At 39.2% G+C, this 17,978-nt stretch overlaps 2 protein-coding genes across 4 annotated transcripts in view; one reads left to right on the top strand and one right to left on the bottom strand.

The window, feature by feature from the left end:
- Positions 1-6,113, top strand: part of Rag2L (recombination activating gene 2-like) — a 19,443-nt gene extending 13,330 nt beyond the window's left edge. The window contains 2 exon segments of the mRNA NM_001033012.2: positions 3,810-4,055; positions 4,640-6,113. Of these exon segments, the coding sequence (NP_001028184.1) occupies positions 3,810-4,055; positions 4,640-5,574 (1,181 nt within the window). The 3' untranslated portion in view covers positions 5,575-6,113.
- On the bottom strand, positions 1,892-17,978 carry Rag1L (recombination activating gene 1-like). 3 transcript variants are annotated; one of them, NM_001033007.1, is given in 5 exon segments: positions 8,513-10,547; positions 10,867-11,428; positions 12,965-13,396; positions 13,975-14,165; positions 16,991-17,137. In NM_001033007.1, coding segments are annotated over 4 exon segments (2,976 nt in total). In that variant the 5' UTR covers positions 14,163-14,165; positions 16,991-17,137; the 3' UTR covers positions 8,513-8,753.

The following is a 17,978-nucleotide window of genomic DNA, read 5'->3' as shown; positions in this document are numbered from 1 at the left end:
GAAGGGAATGCGACATCTCATCAAAGCTGACAGACTGACATTTTCCGAGTGGGAAACAGTCTTTTCGCAGATTTCCGGGCTCATCAACAGTCGTCCCATCACAGCTAAATCCTCATCACCGCTGGATTATCCACCATTAACCCCAAATCACTTTCTCATTGGAAGAGGAGACCTCTCCTGCCCTCAGATTCCTTACGATGACTTCAAAGGTGATTTGAGAAAGCGAAGAGAAGTCTGCAACGCCATGGTAGATGGTTTCTGGAAACGCTGGATGGAATGCATTCGGACACTCTCTCCGCGCCAAAAGTGGCAGCAATCAACTGAGAACCTAGAAGAGAGCGACGTTGTACTCATCATTGGTGACAATAAGGCTCGCGGCTCTTGGAAGATGGCGGTTGTCGTGAAAGCGTACCCAGGGAAAGACGATCTTGTGAGGATTGTAGATGTCAAAAATGCGGATGGTGTAATCGCGAGAAAACCAGTGACAAAGCTCATCCTCCTTATGAAGAAGTCAGAGCGAGATGATCTAGAGTGACTCAAACTGATAGAAAAGTTTGTCGAACATTGACTTTTTAGTGACTTTAGGTTAATGTCTTTTTTTGAACATTTTTCTTTTTTAGCCGTGACAGTTGATTGTTCCCAGAAGATGAAAGCACATCGGATTCCTTATATTACGAACTAAAGACTGTAATTGAAGGACTGTTAAACGGAACACAATTGAGAGTTTATATTCTCCGTTGAATTGTGACATCCCGTCACTTTTAAGGGGGTTGGAATGTCATGAAATGACATGATTTATCTACATGATTTGTTTTAACTGTAATTTATGATTGTTTTTGTTTAAGCGACTGGTCAAGAAACTACGTAACATGGTATCTTAGCAACATTAATTGAAGAATTGCGCACAGTTTGCATTATACACAGCAGTTTGCTAATCGTCCGAGTTTGTTCGTAGCAGTTATTTGCACCAGTATGACTTCCAGATTTCATTATAACTCCTAAAGTTTCACCCTACACTTGAAGGGTAACCAACACAGTTGTTGATTAGTTTATTATTCACTACGTTTGTACACCACAAGAGATTAAAGAAGGCATCAAGAATTCAAGTTACACGCCCGAGTTATTCTCTTTATTGCAACAACGTGTCAAGTACAGGAAGTCTATATTGAGTCCATCACACCCGATATATATTTGACCCAAACCCTGACTATACAGAACATTTTAGATCAGGCCGTGCAATACAGTTAACAAAATGCTTACAGTATGTTTGTATTAGTTACATGAGAATATTTCTTAATGCATTCCAGGAGTCAACTGGTTTCGAAGGATTCATCATAAAACTTAACATTATTTAAGCAAGGATGCTATAGTACATATTTTTTCTCACTGTAGCAAAAAGTAAAATAATGTCAATTAGCCTGATTACAAAGCTTATTTTTCATAAACTAATTTGATTTGTGAAGTATTGGCTAAACCAATTGTTCTATCCACTCTTGAATGGCAAAGTGTGTGTTGTTATTATTATTGTTATATTTTTTCATTATTATCATTGCTATTATTTGTATTATTATTATTATTATCATTATCATTATTATTATTATTGTTGTTATCATCATCACCACCATTACCTATTTACTATCATTCATTACCATCATTGTCATTGTTATTAAAGTAATAAAGTTTTATCTAAAACACTTGTATTTAATTTAACCTGCAATATCAAAAGAAATGTAGATTTTTAATTCTGGCAATTCATTGGAACCAGTAATTACATTCATTAAACCCTTAAACTTGTTCAAAATTAAATCAAATGAATACAAAAATATTAACAGTTATTGCTCATAAATATTAGCAAGAATTATTTACAAAGTCAAGCACAGTAGCACACACATTTTTCTGTACAAAAATAATAAGTCATTGTCAGACTTCTTAGTTTTATTGTGTGAATAAAAGCAAAAAGGCAACAAATTGTTGCATGCATTATCCAATATAATATACAGTTTCGTGGATAACAACACACTGCGGTAATGGGTCTACATCACTAATAATTGAGATAATATGTATGTGTTGTCTACTGAAGACAAAAATAATGATAAGAAATTGAAAATATTCTATATTATTATGTGCATATCAATTGTCCCAGTAAAGAACAATATATGATAATGCATTTAGATACTGTACCGGTATTCTAAAACAAAAACTATATTAAAAACTTTAAATTGTAGGTTAAAGATTTTTGCAAAGTTGATCATTAATTCTTCTACTGCAGTAGTACATCAATATATGGGAAATGGGTACTATAGAGTACAATACCACTGACAATTCCCATGAAACACAATTCACCACTTAATGTCACAGGCTCCTTGAAACAGTTACGTCAGAGTAAGAAAATTATATGATAAATATTTACTTACAGTTTAAACACCAGTTTAAAAAACATTGAAAAGTCATTTTCTTCCATTTTCCCCTATACACATAGATAATTCATATCAAATATGAGTTTATCTAAAAATTCTAGCTGGAAAAAAGAGTTTTGTCATGCCAATGTTTAAAATGGGTACTCCTTATATTTGAAAAAAAAACACTGTAACAGAAGCATATTCTAAAGGCCTTGATCCTTCAGTATATGCACCATGAGTAACTTAATGCCCCACTGCACTTCTTGTAGCTACTTGCGCCCTCAATATAGCAAATAATCTATAAGCGGTACCTGTTGGTCCCATATAAGAACAAAGTATTATTATTTTATTGTTAACTGAGAGCTGATTTGATGAGATAACCACCCGTCAGTGACCATACAGGGACTCCAGGGAGGCCCTCCTGGCCAAAGTAGTGCAGATAGGCTTTAATTTTTGTCAAATTCAGACTGGATGAATTAAAAGTTAGCCAAATTACTAGATTGTATAATCAATCCCACTTGATTAAGGACAAACACGAATATGTAACTTAATTACCTCCAATTAATCAACAGACACAGTAATCTCATCTGTTACTTACTATAGCAACCTGCAAGTACAGGGGGGTAAACATGTGACAGCCACTAGCACGCTAAGCTGGGCCTCCATTATGATAGTTGCCTTTTATCTATGTATTTATTATATATTCAGCAATTCACAAAAAATATAACAATGTAAATATGAGTAAAAAAACATTAATAGAATGTCAATTATAAATGCACAATCTTCCTGGAGGTCCTCTGAGTGCATCAGTTGGCTGCCGGGGAAGAGGAAAGCAAACTAAATCACTGTAACCGTAAAGGTCCCTCTTCCCGACCAACTGGTGCACCAAGAAGACCTGTAAAATATAGCATGATGGTAAATAAAATGTATAACATTTCATAAACAAAACAACTAACAAAAACAAAGCACAAAGAGAAAATCAAACTACGATACTGAACATAAACATGAGGAATTAATCCTAGCTTAAAAACTTTTGCATAAAATGTCAAGTAGGTAAACTGAAACCATGTAGTATAAAACTGAGAAAAGAACAAAATATGAGAACATGTAGTAGCACACTGACAAGAACGTCTAAAATCATGTAGGTTGACCAGTATATAGAAGTAAAGTAAAACATGGTAAAGGAAATGAATAGATACAAGTCGTTTCCGCTGTTCATAAACAAAAATGTAATACATTAATTTGTACAGCAGTATGTGAAATCAGTTGGTAATAAATATATGAATGATTATAATGCATTGTGCAAACAAAACATTGTGTTCTAACTCCAATATGAATTTTGTCATTATTAGCATTATTATTCGACAGTATGCTAACTATGCTTTTAAATATCTTATTTGTATTGATTAGGTGGTAGAATGCCTGCTCTACAGTCAGCAGCTGCCATAGAGAGTGACAGTCGCTTCTATGTGTGGGGAGGTTTTGATCTCATGGAGTACAGGTGCAAAGATGACCTTATCATTTTAGAAGAAGGAAGACGGCGTGGAGCGACAGGTGCACCAGTTTTCGACATTAAATATGTGCCAACGACAGCTAACATGGTGGCATCACGAAGAGGCAACACAGTTCCAGTTCAAAAAGGAACAGTTCCACATGGTATGTTATGCAACATTAACAAAAAAAGTCAGATATTTACAATCTATTTACAAGTATAAAATCATATTATTATGAGATGGCCGGGACAGTTCAATTGTTATTCTGAATAAGTCCATGCATTTAGAAAATGACAAAACTAGTGAAAAATAGCAATTCAATTTGAAATACTCTTATCACATTTTCATACAATTAAGTGATATATGAAAATAACACGGCCCTAACCATACACATACGTACTACAAAACACTACACCAAAATTTACATTATATACAAATAAAGCACTTTCAATTTGATGAACCATGTTCATGCATCAATCTGATTCAAATATTACATGAATTGTACAGTCGCACATGATGAACCAAATGTAGGCCTACAGACACAAATTCAAACTTTTAAAGGTCATACATCTAAAACCAGAAGCAATAAAGGAAGTGTTCCGTATGTGAACAGTTCAAGACTGTCAAGAACTTCATCTAGTGTGAGTAGGATACTAAAATGCTTCAATTGAATTGTTTGGTTGCAACCCAGTATATTTAACTGTATTGTGCCGTCTTTCTCTATTTTTGTTTACTTGTTTATAATAGCAAGGACAGGGCACACTCTAACTAGACTAGGAGAGACCAAAGAGGCATTGCTGTTTGGAGGAGTTATGGAACAAGAAGAGCGGAAGAGCTTCAGCGTTGAGTGGGAATTAGCCTGCAGAGATGGGACCTTCTATATATTAGATCTAGATACCTTTATATGGAGGAGAGTCCCTGTGCCATCAGCTACCCTAGCCCGAACATATCACACTGCCGAATGCTTGGAAACGGTTAGAAGCTTTGTCATTGCATTTGTGGGAGGAGTGATGCATGACAAGAACACCACCACAAGAATACCCATCAATGAAGTACTCTTGCTAACGATGAACTCCCAAGATACAGACACTGCAGTTCTTTCTACTGTTACGCTTGCCTCCGATGGTCCCAGTACACCAGTCCCGTACATATCATACCATGCAACAGCTCAAGTAAACTATAACATTCTCGTATCCGGAGGATTTCAACTGCAGCACAGTTCTGACATCCCTAAGACATCAAGACATGCATCCTCCAGAGTATTTATACTCGACATCGTCGGGAAGAAATACAAACTCTTGCCTAAAACACAGAATAACAATCAGTTTGGCACAGCTGGGCATGTTCTATTAACCCTGGCACCTGACTGCATCATCTCTGTTGGGGGTACCTCAAAACAAATCTCTATGCTCTCCGACAGGAAATACAAGCCAGAGAAATGTGATTTATTACCATCGTGTACTATCGCTGAGGCAGAAGGAACTGTGGAGATACAATGGGTACAGTGTGAAACACCACGATGTGGAAAATGGGTCCATGTCTACTGCCTAAAGCTCAATAGTATACCAGAGATTTATTTCTGTCCACATTGTAAGAACAAAAATGATATTTCAGTGTGTGTTTGCAGCATTCATTTGAAAACATGCAGAATTCATTTGAAAAAATGCACTATTCCAAACTGAACAAATGCTGTTATGGTACACACACACTGATCAAACAGTTTTTGGTCTCAGAATGAAGATGAAATTAGTGAATGTCTCTAAAATATTCCAAACAGCTATCACCCATGTAAGTTTTAATATTATACAATCATCGAGTTCTATCACAACAAGCGGTAGGGCCAAGGAAGTTTCAACTTGTGCCTAGCAGTAGTTCAGATGGTACATAATCTTACTGATATATTACTGTACTAGCAGTGTTATATTTCATTTTCATTTTCAGAGATAAATTCATACCTTGCTAAAAACTGAAATTTACTTGATGCTTGTAATGTCTAGTGAGGCCAGGAAAAATGCATTTTGTTATCTCAGTAGTGAAAGTATAAACTCCTGTCCTTCTTTTGCCTTAGTCAAAGCAAATAAAATACAACATGAGCATAAAGCGTAAAAATTTAAAGGGCAAGTCCACCCTGATTATCTTGTTGCTTTGTATGAAAGCAGAAAAATTAGAAAAGCAAATCAGTGAAAGTTTGAGAAAATTTGGACACATAATAAAAAAAAAAGTTATACAATTAGAGAGTAAAACAAGTTGGCAACTCTGAGTGATGTCACTAATGAGCAGCTCTCCATTCGTTTGTACACAAAATTTCACTAATTTTAATTTTTCTCCCGAGAATTTTTTTCTTTAGACCTGCGCTTTGTATATAATTAATAGTCAGAGCTATACATTTATTCATGTCATTTTACTGGTTAAAATCTATACATCCCTAGACATTTGAGAAAAAAGGGAATTTGTAAAATTATGCAAGTACATGTAGCCCAGCATCTTTTTTAGTCTGGGTATACTGCTTGATGAAATATAAAAACTACAGGAACCGACTTCAATTGCCAACAGTTCTACCTCATAGCCATTATTATTTTGAATGTCTCTGACAAGGGACGAGTATTTATCAACTTTATATTGATGGGCCTTATCTATTCTAAGTTCAAATTGGACTCTCAGTTCCATGATCATGAATTTTATGGTTATTTTCATCATAGATAAAAAAGGTCAGGTATTAGTGTTTGTTTGGGTTCACACCCTACAAGACACTGGGATTGTTTAGAGGGTGAGACAGGGAAGTAGCCGTTTAAATAGGCAATATCGTGAAGGTTTGTTTTTTTATCGGGCGATATACTTTCTGTTATGATCGACTTCTATTCTACAAAGCATTTTAGTACATTGTTATGGCGCCAGGCATATCGCCCTTGAGATAGAAATAGTGTACAGCAATTAAGAATATGGTTCAGTGTCTCAACACAATCGCAGTACCTGCATTTGTTTGTTGCAGATTTGCCCCATCTCAGTAAATTTGCCCTTGTGTTTTAAGGTGTTGCTAATAGCATTTACAAGAAATTTAAGAAGTTTCACTGGCAAATTATACATAATGCTCTTCCAAATCATACAATTACTTTTTAATGATAGAAGATCTAGAAATTTCCCTTGAACTACTATCTCTTTAACATATGTATGCCAAATAGTAGAGACTTCTTGAGTTAGGATTTGTTTTGCCTCTCCTTCCCTTTCTTTGAGTGTTGGATGCCCTTCAACAGATGTGTGAACCTCATTGCTTTTCACAATTGTGGACTTTTTCCTGACCCATTTCGACTAGTGTTGCAATTGAGAATCCAAACAATGATTCAACAAATCGTCCCCGCTCACCCTCCTGGATATATGTATGAAAGAGTATGGTATTGGTTAATATACAAATCAGAAATGGACAGGATGTCTAATCTATTTGGCATATATATGAACGAACGCCAAAGTTCCGAAAGTCAAAGTCACTTACCGGTAGATACATTTTCACAAAGCCTGGATTTTTATAAGGGTCAGTTGAAAATAATAAAATAACTGTGTGTCTCACAATTTATCAAAAGCATATTTATTGTACTGAGATATTTTAGCCATTTCTGAACCAATATGAGGTGCGTGTAACAACTTTTGCTATTCAGAAACAGCGTTTCAATATATGTACATATCAAACCACACTGTACAAACGTGATTTGCGGGATGTCGCGTTTATCAACTCATGATTTGAAATGAAGGCCATGCCTCTGTGCAGCTGCTTTGCGCCCTTTGACCTAGTAGGAAGCATGAGGTCAACTAGAGAGTGCGCTTTTTTCATTTTCGATCCAAGTACTAATACTACTATGATCTACGTACTTGTAATATTGTCGCGTTCTAAATATGTTTAAAAAGTCTGGCTTTTTTTTAATCCTGTTGTCTGCATGTATTTGTAAACATGCAGGTAGTAAATGTTCGTATTCTGAACATGTCTTTGTTGGTAATATGTGCTCAACGATGGGATGGGTACTCATGCTGCTGCTTAATTACTGCACGAGATATGGGCTTATTTCATACATTTCCATTTAAGTTCCTTTGAATATCTGGTTCTGCCCATAGAAGCAGCAAACACCCGAGTTCATTGGCATCCCAGTTTGAACCTTTCGCCTTTGAACTCGCACTGGCAGACATAATTTTATGGTAATTGAAGGTAAAGGATAATAAACAGCGATAACTGGTCGATATAGTTGAAGCATGTTATCGCACAATACGTTAACAATGAGCAATAGACGAAGACAAAGGCACGCTTGAAACATTACTCGGCACATGGCGCGTGCTATTTCCGAACCGGAAATTAGCCTGGGAAGGTTTGAAATATATATATGTGTTTCAAAACAGCTTTGCATTAATCATCTCTCAAAAACGTGATTCTGGCTCATTCTCACATTCAAAACCTTTTTCGGCATTTCATTATACACATCTGAAAATGTGCTTGCATTTATCATCATGCAAATTTGCCTGAAACACGTTTGAAAAATGCAGATTCTAGGCCAGAAAAAGTTTACAAACGAACCCATACATCAAGGTTATTTTTTGTTTCCACTAAAAAATGCCCTCTCAATCAGATCGTACAATTCCTTTAATTGTAATCAAGAGCAATTTATTTGATAACAGCAAGGTAAACTTCGCACAAAAATAGCAATTGTGATAAACACAATGTACAAAGATAATAATAATCATGACAATGTGAAATTGAATCACATTGCTTGATGCCCTTTTCACAAGCTTCGCTAGGAGACTTCTGTAGATCTATTAAAGATCGTAAATTCTGGAATTAAACAGAATCGATTGGAGAAGAGTTATTTTATCATGCATTCCTTTATGTTGCCTTCACATTGCAGGACTTTTTGTTGTGTCCTTCTGCACCACATCTGGAGCACGTGTACGTGCCCCGTGTTACAGCTCGAAGTCGTACAAGTTTCGGACTCGTATATAGCCAGTGAAACCACAGGATGTCCCTTAGCCCATCCAACACATCTCCCCTACGAGAGAAGTTGTTCCGAAGCTTGCGAAAAAGCTTGTTGGCCGCTTCGCTGCCTTCACCACTCAAGATTCCAATGCTTCCTGGCCCATCCTCCGAGAGCATTGCTTCTTGGGTGTGTTCGAAGATCTTGTGAAGGTAGTTGGGCCAGCACACATATTCAAAGTGCTCTAGGAGCTCCCTGCCTATCTGCACAGCTTTCTTCTTAAACCCCTGTACCTCTCTCTTGTTTGGGTGGTGCTCTCGATAGATCTTCCTCAATGCCCGAAACTTCTGCAAAACTGAGCGAAGTAGTTCCTTTCTTTCCTCATTCCTAATCAGTTCCAAGAAAACATCCTCATTCTTTTCTTTAAAGAGGGCCCTAGCATAATTTCCTGGCATCATGAGGCTTGGCGCTGTTCCCAGTAACTCTCTCACGTTAATATTGAGACGTCTCTCTGCATCTACAATGTACTGCTTAACATTTTCGGAGGCCTCCCATTTATGCACACCTGCCATTTCCCTCACAATGATCTTCTTGAAGAACTGGCCGAGATTGATGTCAGCATGGGTCGCGTCCATCAATTGCTGCTTCGGTTCGGATGTGAGAAGTGGTTTGCGCTTCACGCCGCCCGCTTCCGTGGTCAGTTCATCAGGTGTGAGATTGTCAGGATTAGTTGTGATGTATGTTGATGTTTGTTGTGTTTCTGTGAGTGTTCTGTCAATTTTGAATGATCCTAGTTGTGTCTTTGCTGATGTTTTTGTAGCGTGGCAGAGCGTGCAAATGAAGTTTGACCCACTTCCCTGTAGCCCCCCTGATGATCGTGCAAGCTTCTCGTCTATCATGCTATTGTATATGGTGAATCGATGTAGTCTAGTGTACGTGCCGGCATGTATTGTCATGATACTGTTCTGGAGGATTAGCCGTTCTTTCTCCATCTTACGCATGAGTACGGCTGAGGTTGATGCAGAATTTTCGTCGCCAATCGCCTCCAATAACGGCCGATTCACGATAACTGAGTTGGGCTTGGGCTCCTCGAAGACCAGATCCCTTGTTCCATCATCACGCTTGACCTCACATTTCAAGACGACAAACGAAGCCCGAAATGCCTTGTCAGGCAGGAATGTGTCTGACTTCATCTTGTGGACAGCGATCTCCCCCATCCCATCTGCCCCATCCTTCAAGGTGGTGTCAATGATGATGGATGGGTCATCAGGGTTGAGGCCGACTTTAAGCATTCCTTCTCGGATGTTTTCATCGAGCTCTTCCAGGGTTTTTGCAACTGCCTCTGGGTAGCTCCATGCGACGCCAATACAGTTTGGCAGTGCAAATTCAGTCAGTTTGCTCCGCACGTTGATCCGGATGGGCTCATACATCGAATGGTCATCAAACTCTTCCAGTGATTTCTCAGGAGTGTGATAGACACATTTCCCTCCCTCCATCAGGCCGAACCTCACATTGCCGGGCATGTAACAGCTTTCCCTGTTGGTGAGCTGACCAGGTGGTTTGAAGGTCGTGTTCCCCTTTGACTTCAAAAAGCTGTATTTCTCTGCATACATCCCTTTGGTGCAAAGAGTCCCCACGCGCATCGCCAGGCAGTCATCTACAGACAAATCAGTTGATTTCTTCCTTTCTGTCCAAAGCTCCATTACCTAGATAGGAAAAAATAATACAACAAAACATGAATATACATGTAGCACATTTATATTTAGGGAATTCATCTCAGCTGCATGACTTTTAATTCAAGTACTAGTGATATTTGAGACCTCAATCATAAGATGAAAAATATTCACCTTAGGTACGAATATCTTGGACTTGCCCTTTGAAATACTTGATTCAAAATTGTTTCTTCAAAGCTCAAAAATCATTCGACTATAAAATTTCTGATCAAATTTAGCATTTTCATTTTTCCTGAATAAGACTTACGTATGACTACAGAGAACTATTCAAACCATATTGTTAATTACTTACCATTTTTGCTCGCTCATCTTCTTCATTCCTCAACCTGTTGTGAAGTCCGAAGAACCAGAGGTCTGTCTCATTCTCATTTTTGGCAGCACTGTGTGAGGTCATGAAGTCCAGGGCTCCTCTGGCTCTGTTCTTTGCGCAATCTCTCCGCACATAGTGTAGACTGCCTTTCGCTCTGGCAGGGGACTTCCTTGCTGGCACAGTTAGGACAGGGGAGAATAGAGCACGTGTGAAAGGAGCCCGGTCCTTCGTCACGATTGGCCGATACCTTGTGGCAGTTGGGGTTAGAGGGGCTGTGGCAGTTGGGGGTAAAGGGGCTGTGGCAGTTGGGGTTAAAGAGGCTGTGGCAGTTGGGGTTAAAAGGGCTGTGGCAGTTGGGGTTAAAGGGGCTGTGGCAGTTGGGGTTAAAGGGGCTGTGGCAGTTGGGGTTAAAGGGGCTGTGGCAGTTGGGGTTAAAGGGGCTGTGGCAGTTGGGGTTAAAGGGGCTGTGGCAGTTGGGGTTAAAGGGGCTGTGGCAGTTGGGGGTAAAGGGGCTGTGAAGCTGCAGGAAGCTTGCTGTTCATCCGGTCCAGAAACTGCAGCTGATGGTACAGTTAGGACAGGGGAGAATAGAGCGTGTGTGAAAGGAGCCCGGCCCTTGGGCAAGATTGGCCGATACCTTGTGGCAGTTGGGGTTGAAAGGGCTGTGGCAGTTGGGGTTAAAAGAGCTGTGGCAGTTAGGGTTAAAGGGGCTGTGGCAGTTGGGGTTAAAGGGGCTGTGGCAGTTGGGGTTAAAGGGGCTGTGGCAGTTGGAGTTAAAGGGGCTGTAGCAGTTGGGGGTAAATGGGCTGTGGCAGTAGGGGTTAAAGGGGCTGTGGCAGTTGGGGTTAAAAGGGCTGAGGCAGTTGGGGGTAAAGGGGCTGTGGCAGTTGGGGGTAAAGGGGCTGTGGCAGTTGGGGGTAAAGGGGCTGTAGCAGTTGGGGGTAAATGGGATGTGACAGTAGGGGTTAAAGGGGCTGTGGCAGTTGGGGTTAAAAGGGCTGTGGCAGTTGGGGGTAAAGGGGCTGTGGCAGTTGGGGGTAAAGGGGCTGTGGCAGTTGGGGTTAAAGGGGCTGTGGCAGTTGGGGTTAAAGGGGCTGTGGCAGTTGGGGTTAAAGGGGCTGTGGCAGTTGGGGTTAAAGGGGCTGTGGCAGTTGGGGGTAAAGGGGCTGTGAAGCTGCAGGAAGCTTGCTGTTCATCCGGTCCAGAAACTGCAGCTGATGGTACATTTAGGACAGAGGATAATAGAATGCGTGTCAAAGGAGCCCGGTCCTTGGGCACGATTGGCCAATAGCTTGAGGCAGTTGGGGTTAAAAGGGCTGTGGCAGTTGGGGGTAAAGGGGCTGTGGCAGTTGGGGTTAAAGGGGCTGTGGCAGTTGGGGTTAAAGGGGCTGTGGCAGTTGGGGGTAAAGGGGCTGTGGCAGTTGGGGTTAAAGGGGCTGTGGCAGTTGGGGGTAAAGGGGCTGTGGCGGTTGGAGTTAAAGGGGCTGTGGCAGTTGGGGGTAAAGGGGCTTTGGCAGTTGGGATTAAAGAGGCTGTGGCAGTTGGGGGTAAAGGGGCTGTGAAACTACAGAAAGCTTGCTGTTCATCCGGTCCAGAAACTGCAGCTGATGGTACATTTAGGACAGGGGAGAATAGAATGCGTGTCAAAGGAGCCCGGTCCTTGGGCACGATTGGCCAATAGCTTGTGGCAGTTGGGGTTAAAAGGGCTGTGGCAGATGGGGTTAAAAGGGCTGTGGCAGTTGGGGGTAAAGGGGCTGTGGCAGTTGGGGGTAAAGGGGCTGTGGCAGTTGGGGTTAAAGGGGCTGTGGCAGTTGGGGTTAAAGGGGCTGTGGCAGTTGGGGGTAAAGGGGCTGTGGCAGTTGGGGTTAAAGGGGCTGTGAAACTACAGAAAGCTTGCTGTTCATCCGGTCCAGAAACTGCAGTTGATGGTACATTTAGGACAGGGGAGAATAGAATGCGTGTCAAAGGAGCCCGGTCCTTGGGCACGATTGGCCAATAGCTTGTGGCAGTTGGGGGTAAAGGGGCTGTGGCAGTTGGGGGTAAAGGGGCTGTGAAACTACAGAAAGCTTGCTGTTCTTCCAGTCCAGAAACTGCAGCTGATGGTATCTTTGGGGGAGGAAGATCATCTGTTCCTACAGCCTTTTCTTTGGTTAACGTAGTTGCAGCACATACAGAACACAGATGGTAGGTTGGTCCTTCAGCATTGCGACTATCACTTCTCGTCTGTGGTTTGATTGGCTGATAAATTCTGGCAGTTGGGGGTGAAGGGGCTGTGAAGCTGCAGGAAGCTTGCTGTTCATCCGTTCCAGAAACTGAAGCTGATGGTATCTTTGGGGGAGGAAGGCCATCTGTTCCTACAGCCTTCCGTTTGGTTGATTTAGTTGCCTGATATGCCTCACATATAGAACACGGCTCCAGCTCTGGGTGGGCAGAGAAATTGGCAAGAGTTTTGCCACTTGTTGGATAGGTTGGTCCTTCAGCATTGCGACTATCACTTCTCGTCATCCATAGTCTAAAAACAAATGAGACAAATATAATTTTAGCTTGATACTGGTGAGAAAATAAATCGTTCCTGTTTTCACGAAGTGACGGTAGCGAGGAAAATCCGCACGCAAATTGTATGCGATTTTCATTCACTACCGTCACTTTGTGAAAATAGGGATGAAATGTTACATTTGGACATCAAATACAAATATAACCCTGTCAGTTTATATTCAGAAATATTCATTCATCTTGTAAGTTATACAGCATGTTTTCTTCTTGTAACTTTATCTTTCATCATGAAATTTAAGTGAACGATACAAAACTGAAAAAAATTGTTTGTGATGTGGTACTAGTGTTCAGAACATTACAAATCAAGACACTGGTGGCAACCATCTCAATGTCTGGATTTAATCTGCTCAGGACCGACCGACTGGTGTGCTACAACATTGAAAATTTAATTTAAAAGACAAATCAACTTCGCACAATATTGTTGCCTTGAAGCAATATAATGTTTTCCTTTTTAATATCATTGAGAGTGTAAACAAATCATCCTTGATGTGTGCTTCATGACAACTCAAGACCCTTGTTAAGTGGTCATGTTCATACCTGCATGATACGCAGATTCTAGGGGGATGAACATCCTCGTCGTCTAGCTTGAAGTCAATACCATAGACGCTAAGAATCAGCTCCTCATACTTCTCCTTGGAAGACAGGCTTTTCTTGTTTTTCACATACGAGCCGCATACACGACATGTCTGTGACAGAGCTTTCCTGTGGAGCTCTGCGGTTTCCATGACCTTGGGAAGACAAAACAAAAATGATTCTAAGGTTGAAGCTGACATACTGGTTGAGTGAAAAAAATCCTACAGAATGTTATAGAACATGATGGAAGTATTAATATACACTGGCTCAAAATCATTTCATCTCCCAAGACAGACAGATAAATGCTAATAACTGCTAAATACTACTTGTGCAAATAATATATAGCTTGTGCTGAATCCTTCTAGATGTCTTGTAAAGTTTAAATGATCCAAATTAGTGAAAAGAAAGAAAAAGAATAAAAGGCAAAAATGAACATCTGGTGAAGACTCTGCAATACAAACTGTAATAATAATATACTGTACTTATATAGCGCATATCACAATATGTCTCTATGCGCTGTAAGAAAGAGTAAGAAGGAAAAGTGGACAGTAATGAGAGGGGGGGGGGAGGGTGCTTGATTGATCTGGCTCTAATAGAATCCAGTATGGACTCAGCAGGGATGAGAGCTAGGTATAGTGGGATGAATTTAAAAGCCTTTTGATGCACGAATGTTGTGGAATGAGCCTTTTATATGTTTCTTGCCTCGGCTGTTATCAAATCTTCTGTTTTCCTGCTGTGGCTGCTGTTTGTGTTCAAACTCACTGTTCTGTATACAAAAGTTCTAATATACAGTAGGCTTATGGTTGCACAGTGTGAGTGGGTGAGGGTTTGGATAGTCCTGAAAAGGAGTACCTGTTGGTAATCATTCTTTCATGCAAGTGTGTATACCTGAAAAGGACTGTTGGTAATCTTCATCTCTTCAGTGTGTGTTGTCCTGAAAAGGACTGTTGGTAATCTTTCTTGAGCTTGTAGTTCTAAAGAGAGCTATAGAGTGGAGAAGTGTGACGTCATCAAAAATCTATTTTTAGAATTTCTCAATTTTTTCTTCATATTCCGAAAGAACACCAAAAATAATGTCCAAATGTCGAAAAACCTATTGAATATGTTAAGTATTGGCTGAGATATGACCATCTAAATGAATATATGTCCTATGGGAGCTCAGTGTTATATGCTCTGGCTCCTAACCATTAGGAGCCAGAGCATATAACACTGAGTTCCTATTGGGAGTATATTTATTCAGATGGTCATATCTCAGCCAATACTTAACATATTCAATTGGTTTTCGACATTTGGACATTAGTTTTGATGTTCTTTCGGAAAATGAAGAAAAAATTGAGAAATTCTAAAAATAGATTTTTATGACGTCACAGCTTCGGTACTCTATAGAGGGTAAAAGGCCACATTTTTGTGGATGGTTTGTGTGCGCTCTATAAGCCACATTTCTCAAGGGATTTTGTTGAAATTTTGAACGGAGTGGTATAATCTACACTCTTAGGTGATGCTGCCTTCATTGTTCCGTCCTTTATAGGGTCAAAGGTCATATATATTTCTTGACGGATTTCTTTCAAATTATATGGAGGTGTTTTATTCAAACGGGGCAGGTTGTGATGATTTGGTTTGCCTTTTTCTCCTCTGCACCACACTCACAAGCTGGACTTTGGGCCAAGCCCCATCTTAACATATGTTGGCCTTGGCCAAGCATGCAGCTAAAAATCCTTCATCCCCTTCTAATGAAGATAGACTTTAAGTATACCTCTTGCTTACATTTAAAAGCTTCAGCGGATGTACAGTTGACAAGTCCTGCAGTACGTAGCAACTACTAGTTACTAATACTTCAATGACGCTGTGTCTTCTTAGAATGACTTTTGACATTAAAGTCACAAAAATATATGTAAAGATTGTATAGTATAGTAGCAACGACTTTATTTGGATAGATACAGTAGCCTACAGATTAACGGACAGCTAAGAGCAGCAGTTCATATTTATACCTTTATATACTATTTGGTCAATAGATCGAGTCAGATCCAAAAGAAACATGTAGCATATCATATTATTCATTTTCAGATTACCTAGGTTAATTATTAACTGCTAGAAAATAATGTGAAATATTGACATGTGGAGAACAGAGTGCACTTGTTTAGAATTACTGGTTTTTAGTGATTAGTATAAATACAAGTGTGGCTGCCTTCATATATCTTTATATAAAGGATTTTCGTCTAACAATTAATTGTCCAGTTAATTGTTATTCACAAGGCACATCCATGAAAATGAACTCTGGAAAGTGGAAACAATTTGCTACAGTCCAACAAACTTTTGTTTTATTCAGCTCCGACAATGGTATAAATTTCACCTTAAAGGTACTATGTCCCATTTGCAGGCCAACAAATGAATTCCAACGGCATTTGAAAGATACTAATTTAGAACTTCCCTAAAAAAGGTGGGGCTCGAAAATGTCTTCAAGTGGGAAAATAACGACTATTAGTTGTCAAATCGACTTAGGAGCTATAGAGCCAATAAGTAATAGCCTTGATTTTCAGACCATTGTACCGAATTGTCATACGTTTTATGCTGCGCAAAGATTCAATCAGTTTAATTTTGGTCATCACAAGAAGTGGGTTATTGATGTAGACAAATGCTCATGTACCCTTAATTTACAGCTCATTTTATAAGAAGAAAAGAGCCAGTCATCACTCGATAGTGTCTGACAGTGTAGTCTAGCAAGTAAACGGGTTTCCTTGCATAATTTGAATATTAGGACACTGCTAACGTTTAAATTTCACAGATAGGACATACATGACATATTCATAATTCCTACAGAATTTGAGGTTGGCTGCAAAAGGGACATAGTACCTTTAAGGCTTATTATATCTTTAGTAAAACCTTCAGATTACAATCTGTAATGAGAATATACAAACAATCGATCCTTGCCTTCTAGTAAATATCAAACAACATTATGTAGAAATGGATATGGCATTCTTACCGAATAGGGGTCGTTGTTTGTTCCAAAAAATAACTTAAAACTTTCTGCTGGAATGTTATGTAATTCTGACCTTACTGCATCACATTGACAATCAGAATGACTGCATGGAGTCTGCTCCTAGTCCCAGAACACATGGTTGGAGAGAACAAAGAAATTCCCCACTTTGTGTCTCAGAGTATAATCTTAAGCTTAAGCAAAGTGCTGGTAGTCTCATAATAAGACTCTTCAAAACAAGCAGGAATATATATTTCTGCATTACATCCTGATGTAGTGACAACAAGAGTGACCATTCAAAGCTTAAATGTGCATTGAATTGTATCAAAGAGGGATTTATTCAGTATTATGTAATATCTTCAAGACGAGTGTGTATTGAATTTAAATCATGTGGTTGATCAACAAACATGTGGATGTTTAGAAAGAATTTAGGTCACAGAATCTAAATAAAATTGCCAGATTTATTTTAACAGTTACAATATTAATACTTACTTGATTATATTTATAGATTTCATGTACAGTATTTGTATATGCAGGACTTGGAAATCAAAACAAATGTGTATATATCCATTTCTATGCAAAGATATTTTTGCTCGATCTCATTTGAATACATTAATCATATGACATTGATTAGCCCTTATTATTTTTGTAACTATTTAATGTTGATGCTTTGAAGTTATATTATGTAAATGATACAAACTTGTATTGACCATACACGTGCATGTAGGTCATTACAATAATAGTAATTATGACAGAAAATACTTTTATAGTAACCGCAGTGCATTTTAATTAGAAGTTGCTTTGTCATGGTTATTGAAATTTGATGCTAAAAAAACAGTACCCGGTATTCAAAGTTTCACATGTTTGTAGTCAGTTAATGTATTGTAGTCAGTTAATGTATTGTATCATGTATTATATTGTTATAATTTGTAGGATAACATTACTTTAATTTTATTTTTGTTAAGTGCTTAGAAACTTTGTATTACCGTAAGCG

Source organism: Strongylocentrotus purpuratus, unplaced genomic scaffold (assembly GCF_000002235.5).
Source record: "Strongylocentrotus purpuratus isolate Spur 01 unplaced genomic scaffold, Spur_5.0 spur5_scaffold_8, whole genome shotgun sequence".
Taxonomy (NCBI): Eukaryota; Metazoa; Echinodermata; class Echinoidea; order Camarodonta; family Strongylocentrotidae; genus Strongylocentrotus; species Strongylocentrotus purpuratus.
The sequence above is the reverse complement of the archived record's forward strand: the minus strand, read 5'-3'. Positions and strand labels throughout refer to the sequence as shown.

Coding starts and splice junctions, on each gene's coding strand:
- Rag1L (XM_030975049.1), bottom strand. CDS start 14,210: ATGTCAGCTTCAACCTTAGAATCATTTTTGTTTTGTCTTCCCAAGGTC. Junction 13,397..13,974: donor AGAATCTGCGTATCATGCAG/GTATGAACATGA, acceptor ATTTGTTTTTAG/ACTATGGATGACGAGAAGTG. Junction 10,548..10,866: donor AAGATGAGCGAGCAAAAATG/GTAAGTAATTAA, acceptor TTTCCTATCTAG/GTAATGGAGCTTTGGACAGA.